Source organism: Melopsittacus undulatus, chromosome 8 (assembly GCF_012275295.1).
Source record: "Melopsittacus undulatus isolate bMelUnd1 chromosome 8, bMelUnd1.mat.Z, whole genome shotgun sequence".
Lineage (NCBI taxonomy): Eukaryota > Metazoa > Chordata > Aves > Psittaciformes > Psittaculidae > Melopsittacus > Melopsittacus undulatus.
In genome coordinates, this window is record NC_047534.1 from 26,284,107 (window position 1) to 26,303,141 (window position 19,035).

General features: G+C 40.4%; 1 protein-coding gene across 5 annotated transcripts in view; it reads right to left on the reverse strand.

Annotated features, from left to right (window-relative positions):
• The window catches only part of NAV2 (neuron navigator 2), a 401,751-nt gene that overhangs the window by 44,013 nt on the left and 338,703 nt on the right, over positions 1–19,035 (reverse strand). For all 5 annotated transcript variants that reach the window (XM_005150568.4, XM_005150566.4, XM_005150567.4 and 2 more), the window contains 4 exons: positions 12,040–12,178; positions 7,338–7,629; positions 5,724–6,426; positions 753–1,220 (listed from right to left, as the gene is read on the reverse strand). In XM_005150568.4, coding sequence (XP_005150625.2) covers positions 753–1,220; positions 5,724–6,426; positions 7,338–7,629; positions 12,040–12,178 — 1,602 coding nt within the window. The remainder of the gene's footprint in view (positions 1–752; positions 1,221–5,723; positions 6,427–7,337; positions 7,630–12,039; positions 12,179–19,035) is intronic.

Sequence of the window (19,035 nt, forward strand, 5' to 3'; positions counted from 1 at the left end):
TATCCCAGTGTTAGCTCAATGTTAATACAGCTTGATGTTGAAAAAGCAGTCCCATTCCCTCCTCACTGCTCAGTCTGTTCCCAGGTCCTACTCTGTGGGTCCACACAGATACTAACAAACCTCATTGTGTAAGGAGCTGGGGAGCTGATCAGTTTGAAACACAATTCAGGTGACCATTTTTTAGTTGGATCCATCTGCCAGTCAGGTTCACTAAGCATTCACATGACTGCCTGTACCAAAACATTGTAGGGAACAACTGGAGAAAGGACACAGCAGCAGTGAGAGGCTGAGAAGGGATCAAGTGACTATGGAAACAGGGCCTTTTCAGCACGACTTCCAGCTTAAAAATCTATCAAATGTTATAAATGAGAAGTTTAAAATAAAACAGTTGGTTTCTCAAATAAAAATAACAATAATAATGGGTGTTTTTTTTTTAATATCACCATCAGATCAACTAACAGAAGGCCTTTTTAAGAATAACAGAGAATGCAAAATTCAAATATTGAGTAGAAAGAAAACCTGTCACACTGGCTACCACAGCAAATTAAAACCTCATCTGAACCCATCCTCTTGCGCTGAACTGGGTTCCTTGCCTAGAATGACTTCTTTGTATGCTCTAATAATACTATTCAGTACCATCTTTTGAGAAGCACAATTTGATTTCTATCTGCACTGTTGGCTACTGCTGCCAGGTCTTCATTCACATTTGAGATACAACCAAACATACGGAAATGAGAGAAAAGCCCACTAACCTTTCAGACAATGTGGTCTTAACACTGTTGGTTCGGACAAAGGGAGTCAGAGAATCATCTTTAGAGGCTGGAATCAACCCACTGGAGGAGTTATGGCTCAGCCCACCTCCACTGCTTAGAGAGATATCAATGGATTCACAGCTGGTATGAAGACTGCTGACAGACTGATATCCAATGCCATCCTTGCTAACAGCAGAAGAGCTACTTGCGTTGGTACCCCACGTTAAACTGTTGGAAGGAGCTGAATGTGCTGAACTGGGACTCGAAGCTAATGGAGATTGGTTCAGATCTGTGTTTTTACTATACAAGGGACTGCTGCCCCCACTGCTCAGCATACCACTGCCAGATGGCGAATCCAGATTTCCCTGCTGGTTCATAGTAGCGTGAGGATTGGAGATGACTACTGAGTTTTTCATATTTTCAGCTGTTGTGATGGGAACTTGTTTATTAGGCTTGCCACCAAAAAGTCTGTACAAAAGACAACATGAAAAAATACATAAAATGGAATATGAAATGCAAGAGTATTTTATATCTAGACCATGTATCTTCTTAGCTTCACAAAACCAGGATTAAGTAAATAATTCTAGATTGGACATAAGCAACTATAAATTTATGAATCCCCCTGTTTTCATTTCACCTCCAATAAAGCCCAGAAACAATTACGAGAGCTTTGAATCTATCTTAGTTGTGTCTACTCTGAATCATGAAACACTACTTTCACAAAGAGAAAATACAGCTTCAACAGAACTAAAATACAGCCAGATCATCTTCTGCTCCTTTAAGGAAAAAGGATACCAGAGGAACACTGCACCGAATAATTTGAAGCATGGAATATTACAGAAGTTGAAAGCTTGTCCAGTAAATTCTGTGCAAATCACCAAATGCTCCGTACAGAAGCAGCACCTGTTGCGATGTAAGACGAAAACTATATACTGATATCAGATGCAGGTTTGTATCATTTCAGGGGCCAAGATGGTTGGAAACTATTAATTTTTTAGTGTAGAATGAGATTTTACCTGCTTTGGCACTTGGGAGTGGCTCAGTAAAAGATAAGCTGAGGGCCAGAACTAGTGCAAGGAAGGGGATACAAAAGTATGGCTGGAGGAGGATGACTGCAGCATGTCCAGTTTGCATCATTGTTGCCTGTGATGCAGCTGCACTGCCAATGAAGAAAGTGCTTCAGTTTCCTCATTAACAGGCAACAGGGAAGTTCTCAGCAGTGCAAAACTGTCCTGCTTAGAAGTAAACATGCTTCAGACTAGGTTATCAATCATTCCAGGACTGATCCTCAAAATTATAAAGGAAGCATTATCTTCTGACTCTAGCTGCAAACACCCACCCCAAACACATTGCTGCTGTTTCTACCACTTGGCTTCAGTAACTGCCTTTGCAACCTTAGTTTTCCTCACACATGTCTATATGGATTTGCTTCTTTGTTATCAACAGTGTGGAGTATTGGAAATGAAATCTTCCAAAGGGGTATCTATCAGACTGTAGTCCTCAGAAGAGAGGACTACAGCACTTCTATACAAGAGCTCCTACAGATTTACAGGTGGGTAAGCACCAAGCAGAACTTTCTATGCTTTTTAGTATGCCCAGGTTGTCTGCACAACACATGCACACTAAGGCACTTTGTCCAACACTTCTCAGAAACACAAGGCCCGTAACATAGCTGGGCACCCTGCACACAAGTGCAGTAAGCCCACTGATGCCCACAGGCACTGTACTTACTGCACAAGTGCTACCTGCAGCTCCAGAGTACCTGTGCAAGATATCTGGAACACATCTCAAGTAGATGGCTGCTGCTGCATTGTTGCCACAAAGCATCTGGACAACACTGCTGAGTCAGGATAAGATGTATATCTAACACCTATCTCATCATCCAGCCATCATCAAAGGGTGTGTGACCAGCAGGTCAAAGGAGGTGATCCTGCCCCTCTACTCTGCTCTCATGAGACCTCACTTGCAGTATTGTGTGCAGTTCTGGTGTCCTCAACATAAAAAGGACATGGAACTGTTGGAACAAGTCCAGAGGAGGCCACGAGGATGATCAGGGGACTGGAGCACCTCCCATATGAAGACAGGCTGAGAAAGTTGGGGCTGTTCAGCCTGGAGAAGAGAAGGCTGCGTGGAGACCTCATAGCAGCTTTCCATTATCTGAAGGGGGGCTATAAGGATGCTGGGGAAGGACTCTTTACTAGGGACTGTAGTGAAAGGGCAAGGGGTAACGGGTTGAAACTTAAACAGGGGAAGTTTAGATTGGATATAAGGAGGAAGTTCTTTACTTTAAGTGTGGTGAGGCACTGGAATGGGTTGCCCAGGGAAGCTGTTAATGCTCCATCCCTGGTGGTGTTCAAGGCCAGGCTGGACAGAGCCTTGGGTGACACGGTTTAGTGTGAGGAGTCCCTGCTCATGGCAGAGAGCTTGTAACTAGATGATCTTAAGGCCCTTTCCAACCCTAACTATTCTGTGATTCTATGATCCTACCAGCACATGATGTAAACAGACATTTGTGGTTCACCTGGACTTGACACCATGCCTCACTGATTAGAAAATACTGACTTAGAAGTCAGTCTGAATGATAAAACCCATTCCTACAGGGATTTAGAGAGATTTTGAGTATAGGTTTTATTTAATCTTATTAGAGTATAAGGAAAATATCTAACCATGGCCTTCAGTGGCAGTACCAGTTTAGGGTATTCCTGCTCCTACGCCATTGGACTGGGGGCACTGTACTCTTATGAGATATAATCTTGGAGTTTATGAAGACCCCAACCACCCAACCCCCAATCACAAAACAGTTTTACAAGCTGCTTTTAAGCTATGCAGCTTCACAATCTCAAACTTCTTCACAGCCCCTCTAATACACCTGAAAGGATGCTGCACTGTGGCTCCAAGAGAAACACGTTGCTGCTGCTGCAGCCAGTGTCTGGCTGAACTGCAACCTTGCAACAAAACACATTCAGATGCAGTCTGGAGAACATTCCTTTGAGTCCAGAGAAAATCCAGCTCAGCAAGACAGTCACATTAACACAGAGATTAACTCTGGCAGGATATACTCTACAAAGAAGGTTATCTGTTTACTCCTATCTATTACTGACATCGATATATCTGAGCTGGCTCTTGGGTCATGAATGTCTCCCATACACAGAAAAGCAGTGTTATTACATACTGCAAATCATTAAGGGCTGATTTAATAATAAAATATATCAATATAAATGATGCTTTTACTTAAGGGACACGCCTGTTACATAATACTGGAGCTAAAGGGAATACTGAGAGAACAGAGACAGGCCCCCATGGCAGAATTATAGGATTTCACTGTTTGTGACAGCATAAAAGTTACACACATTTACAGACTTACAGGTAACTCTGTATTGTTACAAAGGTATGGTTTCCAATTTATTGGATAATAATAAAAAATTCACAGGGCCAAGAGGAAATATGCAAAAAATATTTGCAACTCATTTCAACCGACTGAAAATTAAGCTTGAAATCTGTATTCCCATTCTAGAAATCAGTAGTAATAAGCAGATGAGGCCCAATTCAACTTTAATGCATTTTGGTATATGACAATTTAGACAGTCTGGTGACAATCCAACAGTGAAAATTGTAAATCAGAAGGGAATAGTTAAATCGAGCCTCACTGTCTTCTCTTTGAAGTTTCATGTATTTCTAATTTGGACTTCATGATCTTAAAGGTGTTTTCCAACCTAGTTAATTCTATGATTCTAATTTAGCATTTCAGTTATACAGCTAGCAATGTGGCTTTCTAGTAATAAAAAAGTAATTTCCAATCAAATGTCAAGATTAATGTGCCAGAGGCTTGCAACACTGAAAATCTGCATGTTTCATGGGGTGTACTACAGAAATTAAACGTCTGTTGGACTTTTCTCTTTAAGTAGACATTAATGGAAATTAAATGTTCTAAAGGACATGGCTGATCTAACGATAACCAGATATAAAGTATCTTGAATTAACCTCACACAGGCTCTTTCAATAAAACCAGCCATCTAAAAACAAGCAGTTTACAACTCCTCACAGCATTAGCCTAAGCTGCCATCCCAGCCATTATGCTTGCATTGGTGCTTCAGATGGAATGGGGCTTTCTCACATCACTGGAAGCAGGATGATGTAGCATAACTGTATGGGTATTATGGGCGTCAAGACAAAATGAAATGCAAAACACTGCAACTTGAAACAGACAAGCTCACTGATGTCAAATTCCACTGAAAAATAGTATTAACGGAACCTTTCACCAGTATCAAGGCTTTGAAGCACACTGCATCAACAAATTAATATGTGACCAACTCGGTGTTAAGATAATGTGTGGGGTAGTTGTGGAGAAATAGACCACACAGAACATTCTTGTTTAAAAAAAAATATAAGAAAATTTAACCCAACTTAGCCAGTAACTTTTCTTAGGGTTCTTGTACATAGGGGAATAATCTGATGTCGAGTCCCACAAAACACTGGCCTAATGCACACAGCTGAAAGACTGGACTGGTACAGGCATGTGAATCTAAGTATAGCAGGTCAATTTATGCTGTTGTCATGATAGAAACCTGAAATACTCTCCTGCTGTCAAGTTACAATTTGATCCACCATTGGAGTATTTCCAGGTTTGTTACACATACACTGGTGCAAGAACTCTTCAGTCACCTTCACATAAGAAAACTCTTACTCCTTCAGCATGGATGAAGCCTTCAGGTAAGATTTTTGCAACACACTCATAATTGCAATTGCCAAATTTTTTCTTCCCCAAATGTTCAATTTTTGCTGATGTTGCGTGATGCACTATTTACAACACTAGCCAACCTGTTCATGTGAAATTCAATAGAAATACAAAGACCTTGATGCAGGACACTAAGTAGTAAGTGCTCCACACAACACAGCCAGGCCTGGCTTGGAGAGTCCTGCTCATTCAGCTTGGACTAACATCATTGCACGATCAACAGATTCAGTGCCTACCTGCGCAAAGTGGGAGAGGCCACATCAGGGTACTTGGCTCCTTGCTGGTGAGTACTTTGAGCTCCACTAGAAGCAGTCTGTGATGCAGGATTCACTTTAACAGAATTACATGAGGCCACGCTTTCGTTGTCAGACGAAATCCCTTTCTCTTTATCAGTCTGATTAACTAATCCTGGCAGAGAGTTTCCAAGGATTACCTTGGCAGGCTCTCTCATTTTTGGGACAGGCAACCCAGCTGACTTGCTGCTTATGTTGGAGTCTATGCTACTTGTGCTAGATCTATTCCCAGCTCCACTTCTGCTACTGGATTTACTGGGCCGGGGTAAACTACGATACTGAAGATTAGTTCGGGCACTAAGTGCTAAGTAGCCATCATCCTGGTTCTGGGAGCCATCCACACTAGTCTTCCGACCAGTGGTCCTACCCATGAGTCCAGATGACTTTGGGATTTTTCCCAGGGTAGCTGATCTACTGGTGATCGTTGCCCCACTGGCAGTGATTATAGTCATGCCTAAGGCTGACCCGCTCTGTTTCTTAAATCCAAATGTATTAGCATTAGCAGCAGTTGTTCTAGTGTTACTTGTGGGAAGCTTTTTGGATTCATCACCACTGCTGCGTCCTGCATCTGATGGGGAACGCTTAACATGTCCAGCTTTAGGAGATAGTCTACCCTTTTCTGATACCTTGGCGTCATCAGTTTTCCCTACAAAAATAGAAAAAGAATTCTAATATTTAATGACTTGAAAAACATCAAGCAAATGATGAAACTCAAAGCAGCATGAAAAGCAAAAGCGTGCTAGCCACCAAAGTGCGGTTAGAAGTCATGATCTAGTCTGCACTGAACTTAGATGCCACTTCAGTGAGTTATACATGCAGACTTGCCAGAGACAGTATGTGGTGTGCTTGCCCCCAGGAATATGAAAAGCAGAACAGTGCTATGTCATAGTGACAGATAAGAAATAATGTTTCCCTCTGTAGCTACCATAGAGCAATCCTCTTTAATTATTAGAAAGAAGCAGTGTTAGGCCATTAGTTTAATTTTCCTACAAGGCATTGTTCAAGGAATTATCTAACTTCAACTTTTTCATATACAATTGTGTACATGTCCAAATGAGGAGAGGTATTAACTTATATTACTTGATTACGCAAATTCAATCAATTTTCATTCACACATCTGCAAAAGCTAAAATCACTGTACATTTCTAAGAAAAGCCAGAACTAAATAGTGTTTAGTATAAATTAACATGCTGGTTTAGTAAAGGGAAAAACAAAATCTCCTTAACCACACATACTGCACGTTCTTACAGTTAACCTTGACTTTGAAAGCTGAAATTATACGATCTACCCTGCATATGGTAGTACTGTGCCCCATAAATGGCTCAGCTTAAGACTAGAGTCATGAAAACAACTTCCATGGTGTATTAATCCAAAATATGCATTTTCAAATGAACAGAAATAGAAATGTGGACATAAGAGATGCTGCAGAGGTTAAAACAACAACTAAAAATAAAGACAGCACTACCTGAAGTTCAGGTTCTGCCTCTGGAAATTATTTAAACTGTTTTCATACTGAACATACTTTTTGGCTTGTTTCTATCTTACACCTTTTCTCACCTGTTCCAGGTGTCTTTAATGTGCCTGAGGTGGTTGAAGGTTTAGTCCTTGGTGTGGTAATGCCAACTTGAGCTGACATGCCCCGTCGCCAGGAGCCCGTCTGTGAAATAACAGTGTTCTTCCTACCAGAAGTACTTTTATCAGATTCATCTGACACATCAGAGGGATTACGCCTCCATTTAGATCCTGGCTCCATTTTTATGCCGCTATCAGATCCTCCGTCTGATTTCTTGACTTCATCACTGGACCATAAGGAATTCCGCTCAACCTGGGAATGCTTTTCTGCATCAGTCTAGGACAGATAAGGAATTGCAAATACAACCTTCAGAGCAAGCCCTTCTTTTAAGAAGCTTCATAAATGAGAACCATCAAATGATTCATCAGCTCAGTAGTCATTTCTAAGTACCAACAAACATAACATACCTTTGATACAGAAATGTCACACAAAGAAATTACGTATCTTTTTAATATGCTAGGGGAAAAATACAAAAACCCCATAACAGCCATGCCCCTTAGAATAAATAAAGGAAAAAAAAGAAGAAAAAAAGAAAAAATCCACTTATTTATAAAGGATGTATTCAGCTCTATGATATTTATAATCCTCCATCTCAGATTTCTGACTAACCCTTCTACTGAAATGCCAAAAAACCTTTTCAAACCTGTGCAGCCAGCTCCCCTTTGTTCTTGCTGCTTTCCTATCTCTTGTCTAGCAATTTGATCTCCAGAGTATGAGGAGGCATCTTTTTAAACAGATTTGAAGATAAGGAATGCTGTTCACTCTAATCTAATGTAGTAGAAGGACACCTAAAAGCTGAAAAAAAAATGAATCCCCAAGAACTTTCTAGCAACATTCAAGAGTGACTTAAATATGTATGTTACCACAGTTTTTAATTCATGTTCAACTCTTAAACGCTGTTTATTCTGTTTTGCACAGAATGCACTACCAGTTCTTTATGGAGAATTGTGCAAAGCTCAGTGTCAAATACAGAATTTTTTCACTGGCAAGCCTGTGCCTAGTTCTCAGAAATGGTTAAATCTATTAGCCTATATAATTATTTGTAATATATTCCTCATACATTATAATTTTCTATTGCTAACAATTATTCCTGCAGAATTCTGCTTCTCCTGTCAAATGATGCTGATTAATATGGGCAAATTTTGTAGTACCACACCTATTTTGCAATCAGGTACAAATGATAAATAGCCACACATCTGACCATCATCCACACAACCACCCGGGCCCTCAAAAGACAGCTGAAGTGTCCTCCAGACATTGCAGTACTATCAAAGACTGATAATTCAACACTTGATCATGAAGCTCCCAAGTAAGAGGTAATAAATTCTGGAAAGATGCTGGAGTGCTATCTCTTCCCTACAGCCTCAGCAGAAAATGAATGTACAGTAGTCAAATGGTAGCATCACTTATATGGAAATTATTTTAAATATCCCAAAGCATTATAGACCTCACAACCTTTTACTCCTTTTGGATAATCAGAAAAACACAGGAAAGGATGTGTGATCATCTACCATGCTTTCAAAAAAATTATCTATTTTATTCCTTAAGTTCCTAAAGTTTAAGAGTTTCAAGCTTATGACTCTTTCTACCATGATGACACCATTAACATGAAAGAACCCAGGCAAACTGTGGCTTAATTTCCTCTGCTCTTTACTGTAGTTATCTTTTTTTTTAAAGCCTGAAAAACTAGTTAAGCAATCAGTATGTGAAAGCTGACACCACACATCACAATGTGTCTTTCTTTATTCATGTGAAATAGTGAGGGCCTGGGTTATTAGTCTGCATATTGAGTCATTACACTAACAACCATTTGCTGAATTATGGATTTAGATCCATGACTGAGGAATCAAAACCAAATCAAAACCTGGCCTGGGGATTGCAGCTGAAACTCTGCCTCCTGAAAGGACAAAAGTGGGTATATTATTTGCTGGAGGTCATGGCAAGATACAGCAAGCATGAACTGGGAGCAAAGCCTGTATCCGGCTCAGGTGGGAGCAGTGCTGACCACCAGGGTTTCTCAGCTTCTCCCTACAGTTCTGTAAGTCCGATCATGAAGCTGTGAACAGACCAAAACCATCTTTGCTCCAACAGAACTGACAAGCTGTCTTGATCTAACAGCTTAAAGATGCTGCTGCTTTCAATTTGAAGGACTTGTTTCCACCTTTGGGTCATTTTAACATTATTAACTCATTCATGTACTTGATCTGTTCCTCACTCGTACCTTATTTCAGTGATTTAAGTTATTTTCAAATGTCCACAACGTCTTAGTTTCTTATTAAAATGTATGCATGATGTGACTTTAAAGGCATATTATATGCAGTGCCGTGTAAAAGGTAACTTATCTATGTACACTGTAAGAGAAAAATGTTAGGGCCTCAAATGTCATATATCTGCATTAAGTGCCTTGGTACTTGACATAATCAGAGCAAGACAACGGAATATGGTAAGGCAAATCCTGGTTCTTATCACTGGTTTGTTCAAAACCAACTTGTGAACATCTTCACAGCACTGCTATAAAAAAGTGAATGTCTACAAACATGGAAGTAATATCATATGAAAGTCCTGCTTCTCAAAGATGTAGCTTCTCAAGTATAAGCTACTCAGCAGCTCTAAAAATCACTTCCTTAGCAGAGACTTTTTCCCTGCTACAACCACATACTCTTCCTCTGCAGAGATGATTCTGCATAAGTTTCTGATTTTATCAGCAGACACTGATGGTGCTGTGTTATTTGTCTGGACTCCCAGTTGAACATACATTAGCTTCAAGCTCCCTCTTTAATTTTCTGAAATCATCTGAAAGAGATGTGCTAGAATCACAGCAGCTTAAAAGTGCCTCCTATCTGGGAGAACCAAAGCAGTGGATAGCCTGAGCAGAAAAGCCCACACCCCTCTGGAGATGTCTATCAATACTTTGTGGCTTACCACCCAGAATAATGTAAACCTGGGCAAGGGCCATTACATAGTATCCAGGTAAGACACAAAAGGCATATATACAGCATTCACTGTGTCACAAGATCTACTTTGGGCAGCATAAAATCCATCCTGTAAGCTACAAATGGTTCCATCACTCCAAGCTATTTTCATTCCCTTGGTTTACAAGATTGAAATGAAATGAAAACAAATGTATTTTATGGACAATAATTTGCAGACACTATTAATACCTAGAATAAACACTGTCAGCAACAAAAACTGAAGCAGGTTACAGACACACATGAAAAACCTGCAAACAACTTTTGTGTTTTAGGTCCCAGCTTCCTCTCCTAATGACTACGCTCTACTGTCTGTACAAGCTTCAGGTGCTTTTCTTCTTGTGCATGTCTGCACTCTCTTAGGTGCTGTAATGTATGTGGAGGAAGAAGAGGAGCTCATCAACACAGATTTTGATCTCTCAGAGGTGTTTCCAAGAACCTGATCCAGTGGAAGATAAAAGTCAAATGATTTTCTGTTTTTTTCCTTAGGTTAATGTTCAGTCGTATTTCCCTTTTTCGTCCTTTTTTCCCCCAATAGTATTATGATGTTAAGATGGTAACAATTGTAAAAAAATACTTCTAGTTGTCTGTGCTACTCTCTGTGTTACATACTGAAGACACACGTGATAGACCTTAACTCCTCTCGACTTGTATGGGACTTGTAGCAGCAGTTTTGAGTGTACATGCAATCACTGATACACAACCAGAGGCTAACTGGAAACATTTAATGTAGGCTCAAACATGCATCTTGTGGCAAGGGAACAAAGACTTATATGTGCTTTCACCATAGTCCTGGAGGCAGAGTAACACTCCACAGCAACCGCACATCTACATTAAAACTAAAATCAGATTTAGGGTCCAGTCATGAAAAAAAGAGGAAAGAAACAGAGGAGAAGGTCATACCTACATCCCTCTTCTCTACCTGCTGCAATGCCAAGTCGCTGCAATGCCAAGTCACTGCATCCCAGTTGCTTTGACACACAAAACCTTGATCAGGTGGGTTTAAACAACAAAAAAGCTGGACAATATAGACCCATATTTTTCCAAATAAAATTCCATATAATTGGAAGGAAAAAAAAAGCAGCTTTTATTACTGCAAATCTCTGCATTCTGCAATCTTACTGATGAATGAAAAGTCATTGGATACCTTCACTTGTTTTACCCTCACTGCATGTCTGGTGTCTGAGCAAAAAAAAATATATGTGTGCTGCTCATGGATGTAAAATTTATTCTCCTATGAAATGCTGCCAAAAATAGAAAGCCTGCGATACCATGCAGCCCTGGAAGTTTAAAGTGATCTATTTCATTTGCCTGGCACTCCTTCATTTCCACCGGAAGTGTAAATAATTTTTAAGTGCTCATATTTCATTGAATTCTCTTCTTTCAGAGAAAACATAGTACTTCTTCCAAAGCAAAATAAAAATAATATAATTCCATCTACTGATGCATATTTTCTGTACAGCACTGCTGCTGGGAAGGCAGAAGCCATCTGTTGCCACAACACAGAAGCAGAGATGCCGTGGATTCCACACACAGAGGAAATATTCCTAAACGCCATGTATGATAAGGTGGTTATTATTTTTTAACATTGCCTTTGCAGTGCTACTGTCTGTACTAAAGGCTGTGTATTCACGTCCATCCAGCTTAGAAGAGTTACACCTGTTCCACAGAGAAAATAGTAAGTATCAATGTTACTTATGTACATCAGACATCTTACCTGTGCATCTAAGTTTTTGCGAGAGGAGGCAGGCGTGTTGGCATAGGAGCTGATAGAGGAGCTAGTGTTAATGTCATCAGTGCTGAGGTTATCTATGGTGTCACTGATCCCACTGCTGACAGAGCTGCTGTCATCCCAGCTGGAGAAAAACACAACAAAGGTAAAAAAATAGGGTTAAAATACAGAAGTATCATTCAAAAGGAGAAGTATTATTTCTACAAACCTTATCCTACTTGCAGTTACCATCTGAAAACCGTCTCACATTTTCCTAACTTACCTTCCTTGCACTTCCAACTTTAAATCCACGCAGCTCATTAACTATAGCATTGTCACAAAGCCTAACATATACCATCTATTCAGCCAAAAGCGCCAATGATACAACTCTTCTTGACTCAACTGGAAGGCTGCATGAGTAAACAGATTTTCAAGTGAACCTCAAAATTTATGCCTGCAGTGCTAGAGCAGGGCAAGGTGGTGCTAACAAGTCACCTCCAGGTAGGCATAGCACTGATTTGCTAAGCCCTAACACAGAGATGGAACTTAAATGCAAGGAAAAAATTCATCCTGAAGCAATCTTTTGTTAAACTGACCTGGACAACAACCTGGATCTACCATCACTGCATCACTGGTCTCAGAGGACTTCAGTAATTGAAACCTTAGTTGTTCAGATAGTACATACCCCTCTTGAGCTATACAACACATCCTTTTCAAGGAGATCTATTAACTGCTTACTATTCAGGACTACCTTCTTCCAGTGTGTGACAGTGTCAACATTTTTCAGTTAAGTGAGAAACACATAACTGAAATTTAGGACACCAACATAAAACATCTATGCCTAACACTCACTATGTGAGTGTTGGAAACAAAATGATCTGAAAGTCAAGCCAGATGTTCCACTCCTAAAATGCCCTTAAAAATAAACTGCTGAAGGAAAAGATTTATAAACTGGCTTAGAAGTGCTCCATCTCGGAGAACAATAAAGCTGGGATTGGCGAGTAGCTCTGTGAAGACATTTCAGTCCACTGATGGATAACTACTACTGGGAACTCATAAACACATATTTCATAGATCATTTGTGAAAGCTAGAGAGGTAAGCTGACAGTTCTCTAGCTATTTATCACCACAGCCTCAGATTTTGGAAGCTCCAGACTGTCTTCCCCTTTATATTTCTGTCTGGTTTCCAAACTTGAAACCAAGAGATTGAAGTGAGATTTAGAGTGAAAGCTATTCACAAGCTGATACATGCATTTTAAGATACGTATTTAAAATTTAACTGCATGCTGTTTAATTGAATTCTGTAAAGAAAGGCTATCTGTCTGGTTTCTTGAATTTTATTCATAGCTTCACCACTGATTTACTATACAGCCTTACTATAACCTTTGGCAAATCTGAAAGAACTCTGGTCTCACTACAAACTAGCAACCTGTATGGATTTTAACGATGCTTTCATGCTTTTTAATTGCTTTTTGCTTACTTGGGCGTATTTTGTTCACCCACATCTATGTGAGGCCTTTCAGGGACCTTAGCAGCAGCACACTTGGCTGAACTGCCTGCAGAAAGGGCTATTGCTTGGAGTTGCTCTTTGCTACTGCTTTGTTCCTGGTTACGGTTCACATCAATCTGCCAGCACAGTTATTTGCACCAGTTCTCCCATATCACTGCAGACAAGGCCAGTTGGGAAGCTCAGATCAACAGCTTCAGCAAGCCAGATTGATTTTGCTTTCAGGAAAGGGAGTGCTCAGCCGGGCTGTTCTGCTGGCAGAGGACAGGGATGGGGATGGACAGGGACTGACACTGAGACACCAGCCTTGAGGCGAAAACCAGCCAGATAGATTTGACAGACATCCCAGTTTTATTTGCTATTTTCCAAAATCTTCCACAGCACAGAATCACCGACTGGAATGGGTGCAAAGGGACCCTAAATCTCATTCAGTTCCCCTGTCACAGGCAGGGACACCTATCATTAGCCCAGGCTGCTCCAAGTCCCGTCCAACCCGGCCTTGAACACTGTCAGGGATGGGGCATAACTGAATGAAAGATGTGCTGACCATACAAAAAAATCCATGGAATCTAAAGAGAAAATCCTATTTCCCTCTCTTGCCCCACTGCCTAGGTGTGGAAAAACTGAATACTTGGAAAAGAATTGAAAGATTTCTTTGAAGCACCTTTTTTTTTTCTGAAGAGTAGGCAACTACATCTTATAACACAAAATTTGAAGTTCTATTACTTATAAATTTTAGATTTTAAAAACAGGCCCTATAACTGATATTTACTGCTATTTCAAACATAAAGCCACTGCAATTCTTAGATTTTGTAAATGCATCAAGTTATGAAAAAATTATTAAAATAACTGCATAATAGCTTATGTAACTATGGCTACAAAAGAATAGCTTGTTTAGCAAGGAAGTATCTTTTCTACTTCTGCACCTATAATAAAACCTTAATAATAATATCAGCAATGCCAATGTTTTCCATGTTTAACAGTTTAATTTCCTTCTATGGAGATACTGTAATGGGAAAAAAACCCACCCAAACAACCAGAAACCAACAAGAAAAAGACCCCCACAGAACCCCCAAAACAACAACAACAAAAAAAAAACCCCAAAAAACCCAAAAGCCCAACCCAAACAATAATGATAATCTGTGTGTCTCATACTTCTATCTTGAAGGTACAGAAACATTACAACTATTCACCAACCTATCAGAGGTCTCTGTTCATCAGCATCTAAAGAATGCAACTAATATAAATTGTAAGTAGTTTTACTGGCATCAACCAGCCCTGTTGACTTCAACTGGGCAATCTTAAGGCACTAGGGAAATACCTAAGTGCCCTTTGGAACTATGACATATGTCCGAGAACAAAGGTAAAAAAATGCACCTGAATACACCAATGGTTGCAGCTTTCCTTTAAGTGTATCCTCAGCTTCAAGTCTTCCATGTTCAGATGGAAATCATGAGCAACTCTAGCTTTGTGTTCTCAATTTAACTAATTTGTTACTAAATTAAAACATATTAGCTATTCTGAAGTCCAAAAGTAGATATCTAGCATTTTGGCTGCCAGCAGCTAAGCAGCACAGCTCTTGTAGTGATGATGGTAATACCAAGCAATGACACTGATGCACACAGCTGTTGTGACAAGGTAAGATGCAAGGTAACATAAGCAGTTATTGATGCTGTTCTTTGGACTAACACTAGAGATGGTTTTAATGCAAGTGAGATGCATGTAGAATTCAGTGAACTCTGTAAATCAGATGCCAATGCTATCAACCTTATGAGCACACAAGATTTACTGCTAAAAAGTAATGCAATTAAAGCACACGTAACTGCTATCAAGGATCCATTTTACACTAAAAGCTCTTTACATACAATAGTGTAGGACATGCCACTGCAGGTCTGTATCTGCACATGGGGGAACACTGCAGCTTTGCAAGAGGACAGCATCTGTTAACACACTGAGGTCTCTCAATTTCATGTTGTTCTTGAAACATCACCAAGTCTTTCATATAAATTAGTTCACTTTTACCTTGATCCAGTGCCTTGATGGTTAGTCAAAAGCAATGAAGCAGAATGGGGAATCTAACAGCCCTAATTAAGGTGTTCATGGCTCCCAGCATCAAGATAACATCTTTGTAATTTAGCTGGTGCAATTAATAATTTCTGATGTCAGCAGAAGCCTACTCAACTATAACCTGAAGCTGAAATGTTTGGCCTTTCCTTTCTCTTTTTGATCAATCATCTGAAACTGTACTTTGATTACCGAAAATTACAAAAAAACCCCCAAACCCTTAAAAGTGTATTCCACATGAAAATACACAACCACCCACTTAAAATGCATCACTGCCATCACTTCACAACTGCCGCAAAGCTGCCTCCTGCTCTCTATGAAACTAAGCACCCTCCTCTCCCTCCCCATCTCAGCCTGATCACCCTTACCTGACTACCAACAGTGCTACTACAGATAACCTGCATAAAGCACCAGGTCAGCCACTCAGAGCTGCTCTTTGAAAGGTTTGCTAAGCAGTTAGGCTCAGGCTTGTATTTGTCCACAGTCTATCACCACTTTTCCATTTTGCATAATTATCATCCATGGAATTGGCTGCTCTTTGACAACTAGGACAGGAAACCATTCTGTGATCCTCAGCACAGCCCCCCTCTGCAAGAAAACTTCCCCCTTCACATGTCCAAAGCAAAGGAGTCATTAAAACCCAACTAAATAAAGCTATTGTTACAGGCTGAAAATGCACTCTTCTCTAGAGATGGGTGTGGATTTTAACTTTGCTGGATCTACATTCAAAACCAAAATTACAATGAACTGCTGAAAAATACATTCGTCCAAGACAGGGCCTTGGGGCTTTACAATATTTCAAGTGGAAACATGGTAATTATCCTCTTCTACCTAAAAATTTAACTATTTATGAGTTGATGGAAGAACAACAACAACAAAAAGTCAATGTGTAAAATGATGAAAACTTCACAGCATCTTCAAAGAAATAAAAGGAAAAATAAAAAAGCCAGATAAATATACTTGTGCTATATAACATGAGACACTAAGCACTGTGGTTTGCACTGTTTTCACCTGGGATTTCCTACAACACTGACATCACTTTATGAGAAATCCAAAATCTATACACAGCCCATTGCATAGTTTTCCTTTCAAATTGTTCTGAAAGGTGACAAAAAACCCTTTGCATAAGAAAGGCTGGAAATGTACTTTGAGAGAAACAAATTCAATTAATGTATTTTACACTGTTATGCATCACCCATCTTCTCTTATTACAGCTCATCCTAAAATAAACAACTTTTGTTTCTAACCCAAGGTGGAGCCCAGAGACAGGACTGTTACCTTGAAACACTCTGTATAGCCAGACCATAAAAAGTGAAAAGTAAACCAGGCAAAATGAATATAAACCATTTCCAGCTGTTTTTTTCTGAAGAACCTAATCCTCTTAATGACATTTTCTGGTGCAGAGTTAAAGTGCTTTAAGCGTGTTGTAAGCTATTCAGACCATTTCCATGATCAGTAACTACTTGGTTTACCACCACCAAGCTGAAATGCAGGTCACTGTCAAGCTCTGTTTAGAATTCAGTCAAGATGTGGTTTCAACATTTACACTTAAAATACTTGTTTGTAAAAAAGAACGCAAAGAAGAAAAGTATCGGTCAGTGCCGAAAAAGGTTGGGTAAGAAAAGACTGGTAGAAGTCAGAAAACTGCACATGCTCTGTTTAATCTGTTTATATCAGTGCTAATAACCTTACAAAAATAACTGCAGTTTATTTTGTCCCCTAAAATCTAACCAGGAATTCGATGAAACCATTGTCAAAGCTGAAGTCAATACAGCTGAGAACACACACACATTGGAGTTGCTAAGCCTGGCTTATCTCAGGGAGTTTACTATCAGAAACATTCTAAAGCTTCATGAAAGCAATCGACTTTCTACTAAAACTCATCACCTCCTGCTCTAAAGCAGAAAAACAATGGCACCTTCTTCCCCTGCATACATTTTGCTCAGAGACCCTTCAGTCCATCACTGCCTGGAGCCACTAAATGCAGCAGCCAGCACAACCGTATTCAGTTGCAAAATACTTGACTGGTGGAACTTGTTTTTTTGGCCATTGTTCACATCAGCAGTTCCTCTGGCACTGCAGAGCCTCAGGGGAAGGTGAGGAACCACAGCAAGGCACTGCCTTTGACCCAAGTCCTGAATGAACACAAACTCCCAGCTAAGTCTGAAAAATGCAGTGTAAAACGTTCCAACCAGCTACCAACCCATTCTCCTGGACTCACAACCTATAAACCTCCTTTAGTGTTCTATCTGGAGACTTACTGTGTTTATAAAGCAGTTTATAGACCAGACCTACACCTGGTGCACAAGGCACCCCTGTAGCCAGCAGCACACTCAACAGCCGCAGGATTGATGCACACCCCTGATTGCCCATGGGATTGATCCTCCTCCATGACTGCTTCTGTGCTATTCTATTGACTATCAATGACCTGCATCAGTGAAAGCTGGAAAGAAAATCCGTGTCATCGTATCACAATAAAATCAGTGTTAAATCTTAGTTGTTACTATGTAAAAAGAATTACGCTTTGTTTGTTATGCCTTTATTTCCAGGACAGTAAGAAGCGCCGAGGGAAGTCTTCTAATGAAGGTCAGAAATCCTTGCTTGTACAGAAATACTTTGTTATGTACAAAGCCTCTGAAGCTCTCCAGAAAATACACCCCTGTAAAGTGTACAGTCTGCATGGGACAGCAATGAACTGAGCAAATCCAGAGAGGTCAAACCAAAGCTGATGGGGATCCCTGAAGTGAAGAAACAGTGAGGAGTTCCCTGGGGAAGACCTAGGTGTGGGTGACCACTGCAGTATGCCTCCTCCTCCTCTTACCCCTCTCAAGCCAGGCCCCAGGGCAAAAACCTCTCTCCTCCAGGCAATGGAGAGTGATGATAGAAACCTGGTCGGTCTGGTGTTGGGTTTACTCCTGCCTTTCTTACCAGTTGATACTCCTTCCTGTATGCTCTCCAGCACTGAGTGAGCTGGTGAGAGCTCAGCAGCTCACCACCACTTACTGGTACCTGGCAGCCTGAGGCTCCAAAACACAACAGAAGCAGGCTTAAAACACCAAGAAGAATAGATTAGCTAAATTCTAACAGGACTGATATAAGTAAAATGTGGAGGGAAAGAAATCAAGGGCACTACAGACCGAAACTATGCAAGACCCATCTAAATTCCCTGCTGCTCAGTGTGCTTTTAAAGACTCTTGGGGTTGGACCCATTTGCCCTCAGCCAGGGACACTTGCCCAACTGCTCTCCCAGCACAAATGGCCAACTGGGCCACTGGGCAGCCTCACCCAGGGAGAGGTGGCTATAAAACCTAGTCCCAGAGCCAAAACCTCCAGCAGCTGGCAGGTAGAATATGGCTCCTTTGATTCCCAGTCTTGTTTTAATCCCTCCTGACACTCTAATCACACACTGGTGACATACTAGTGACACCAAT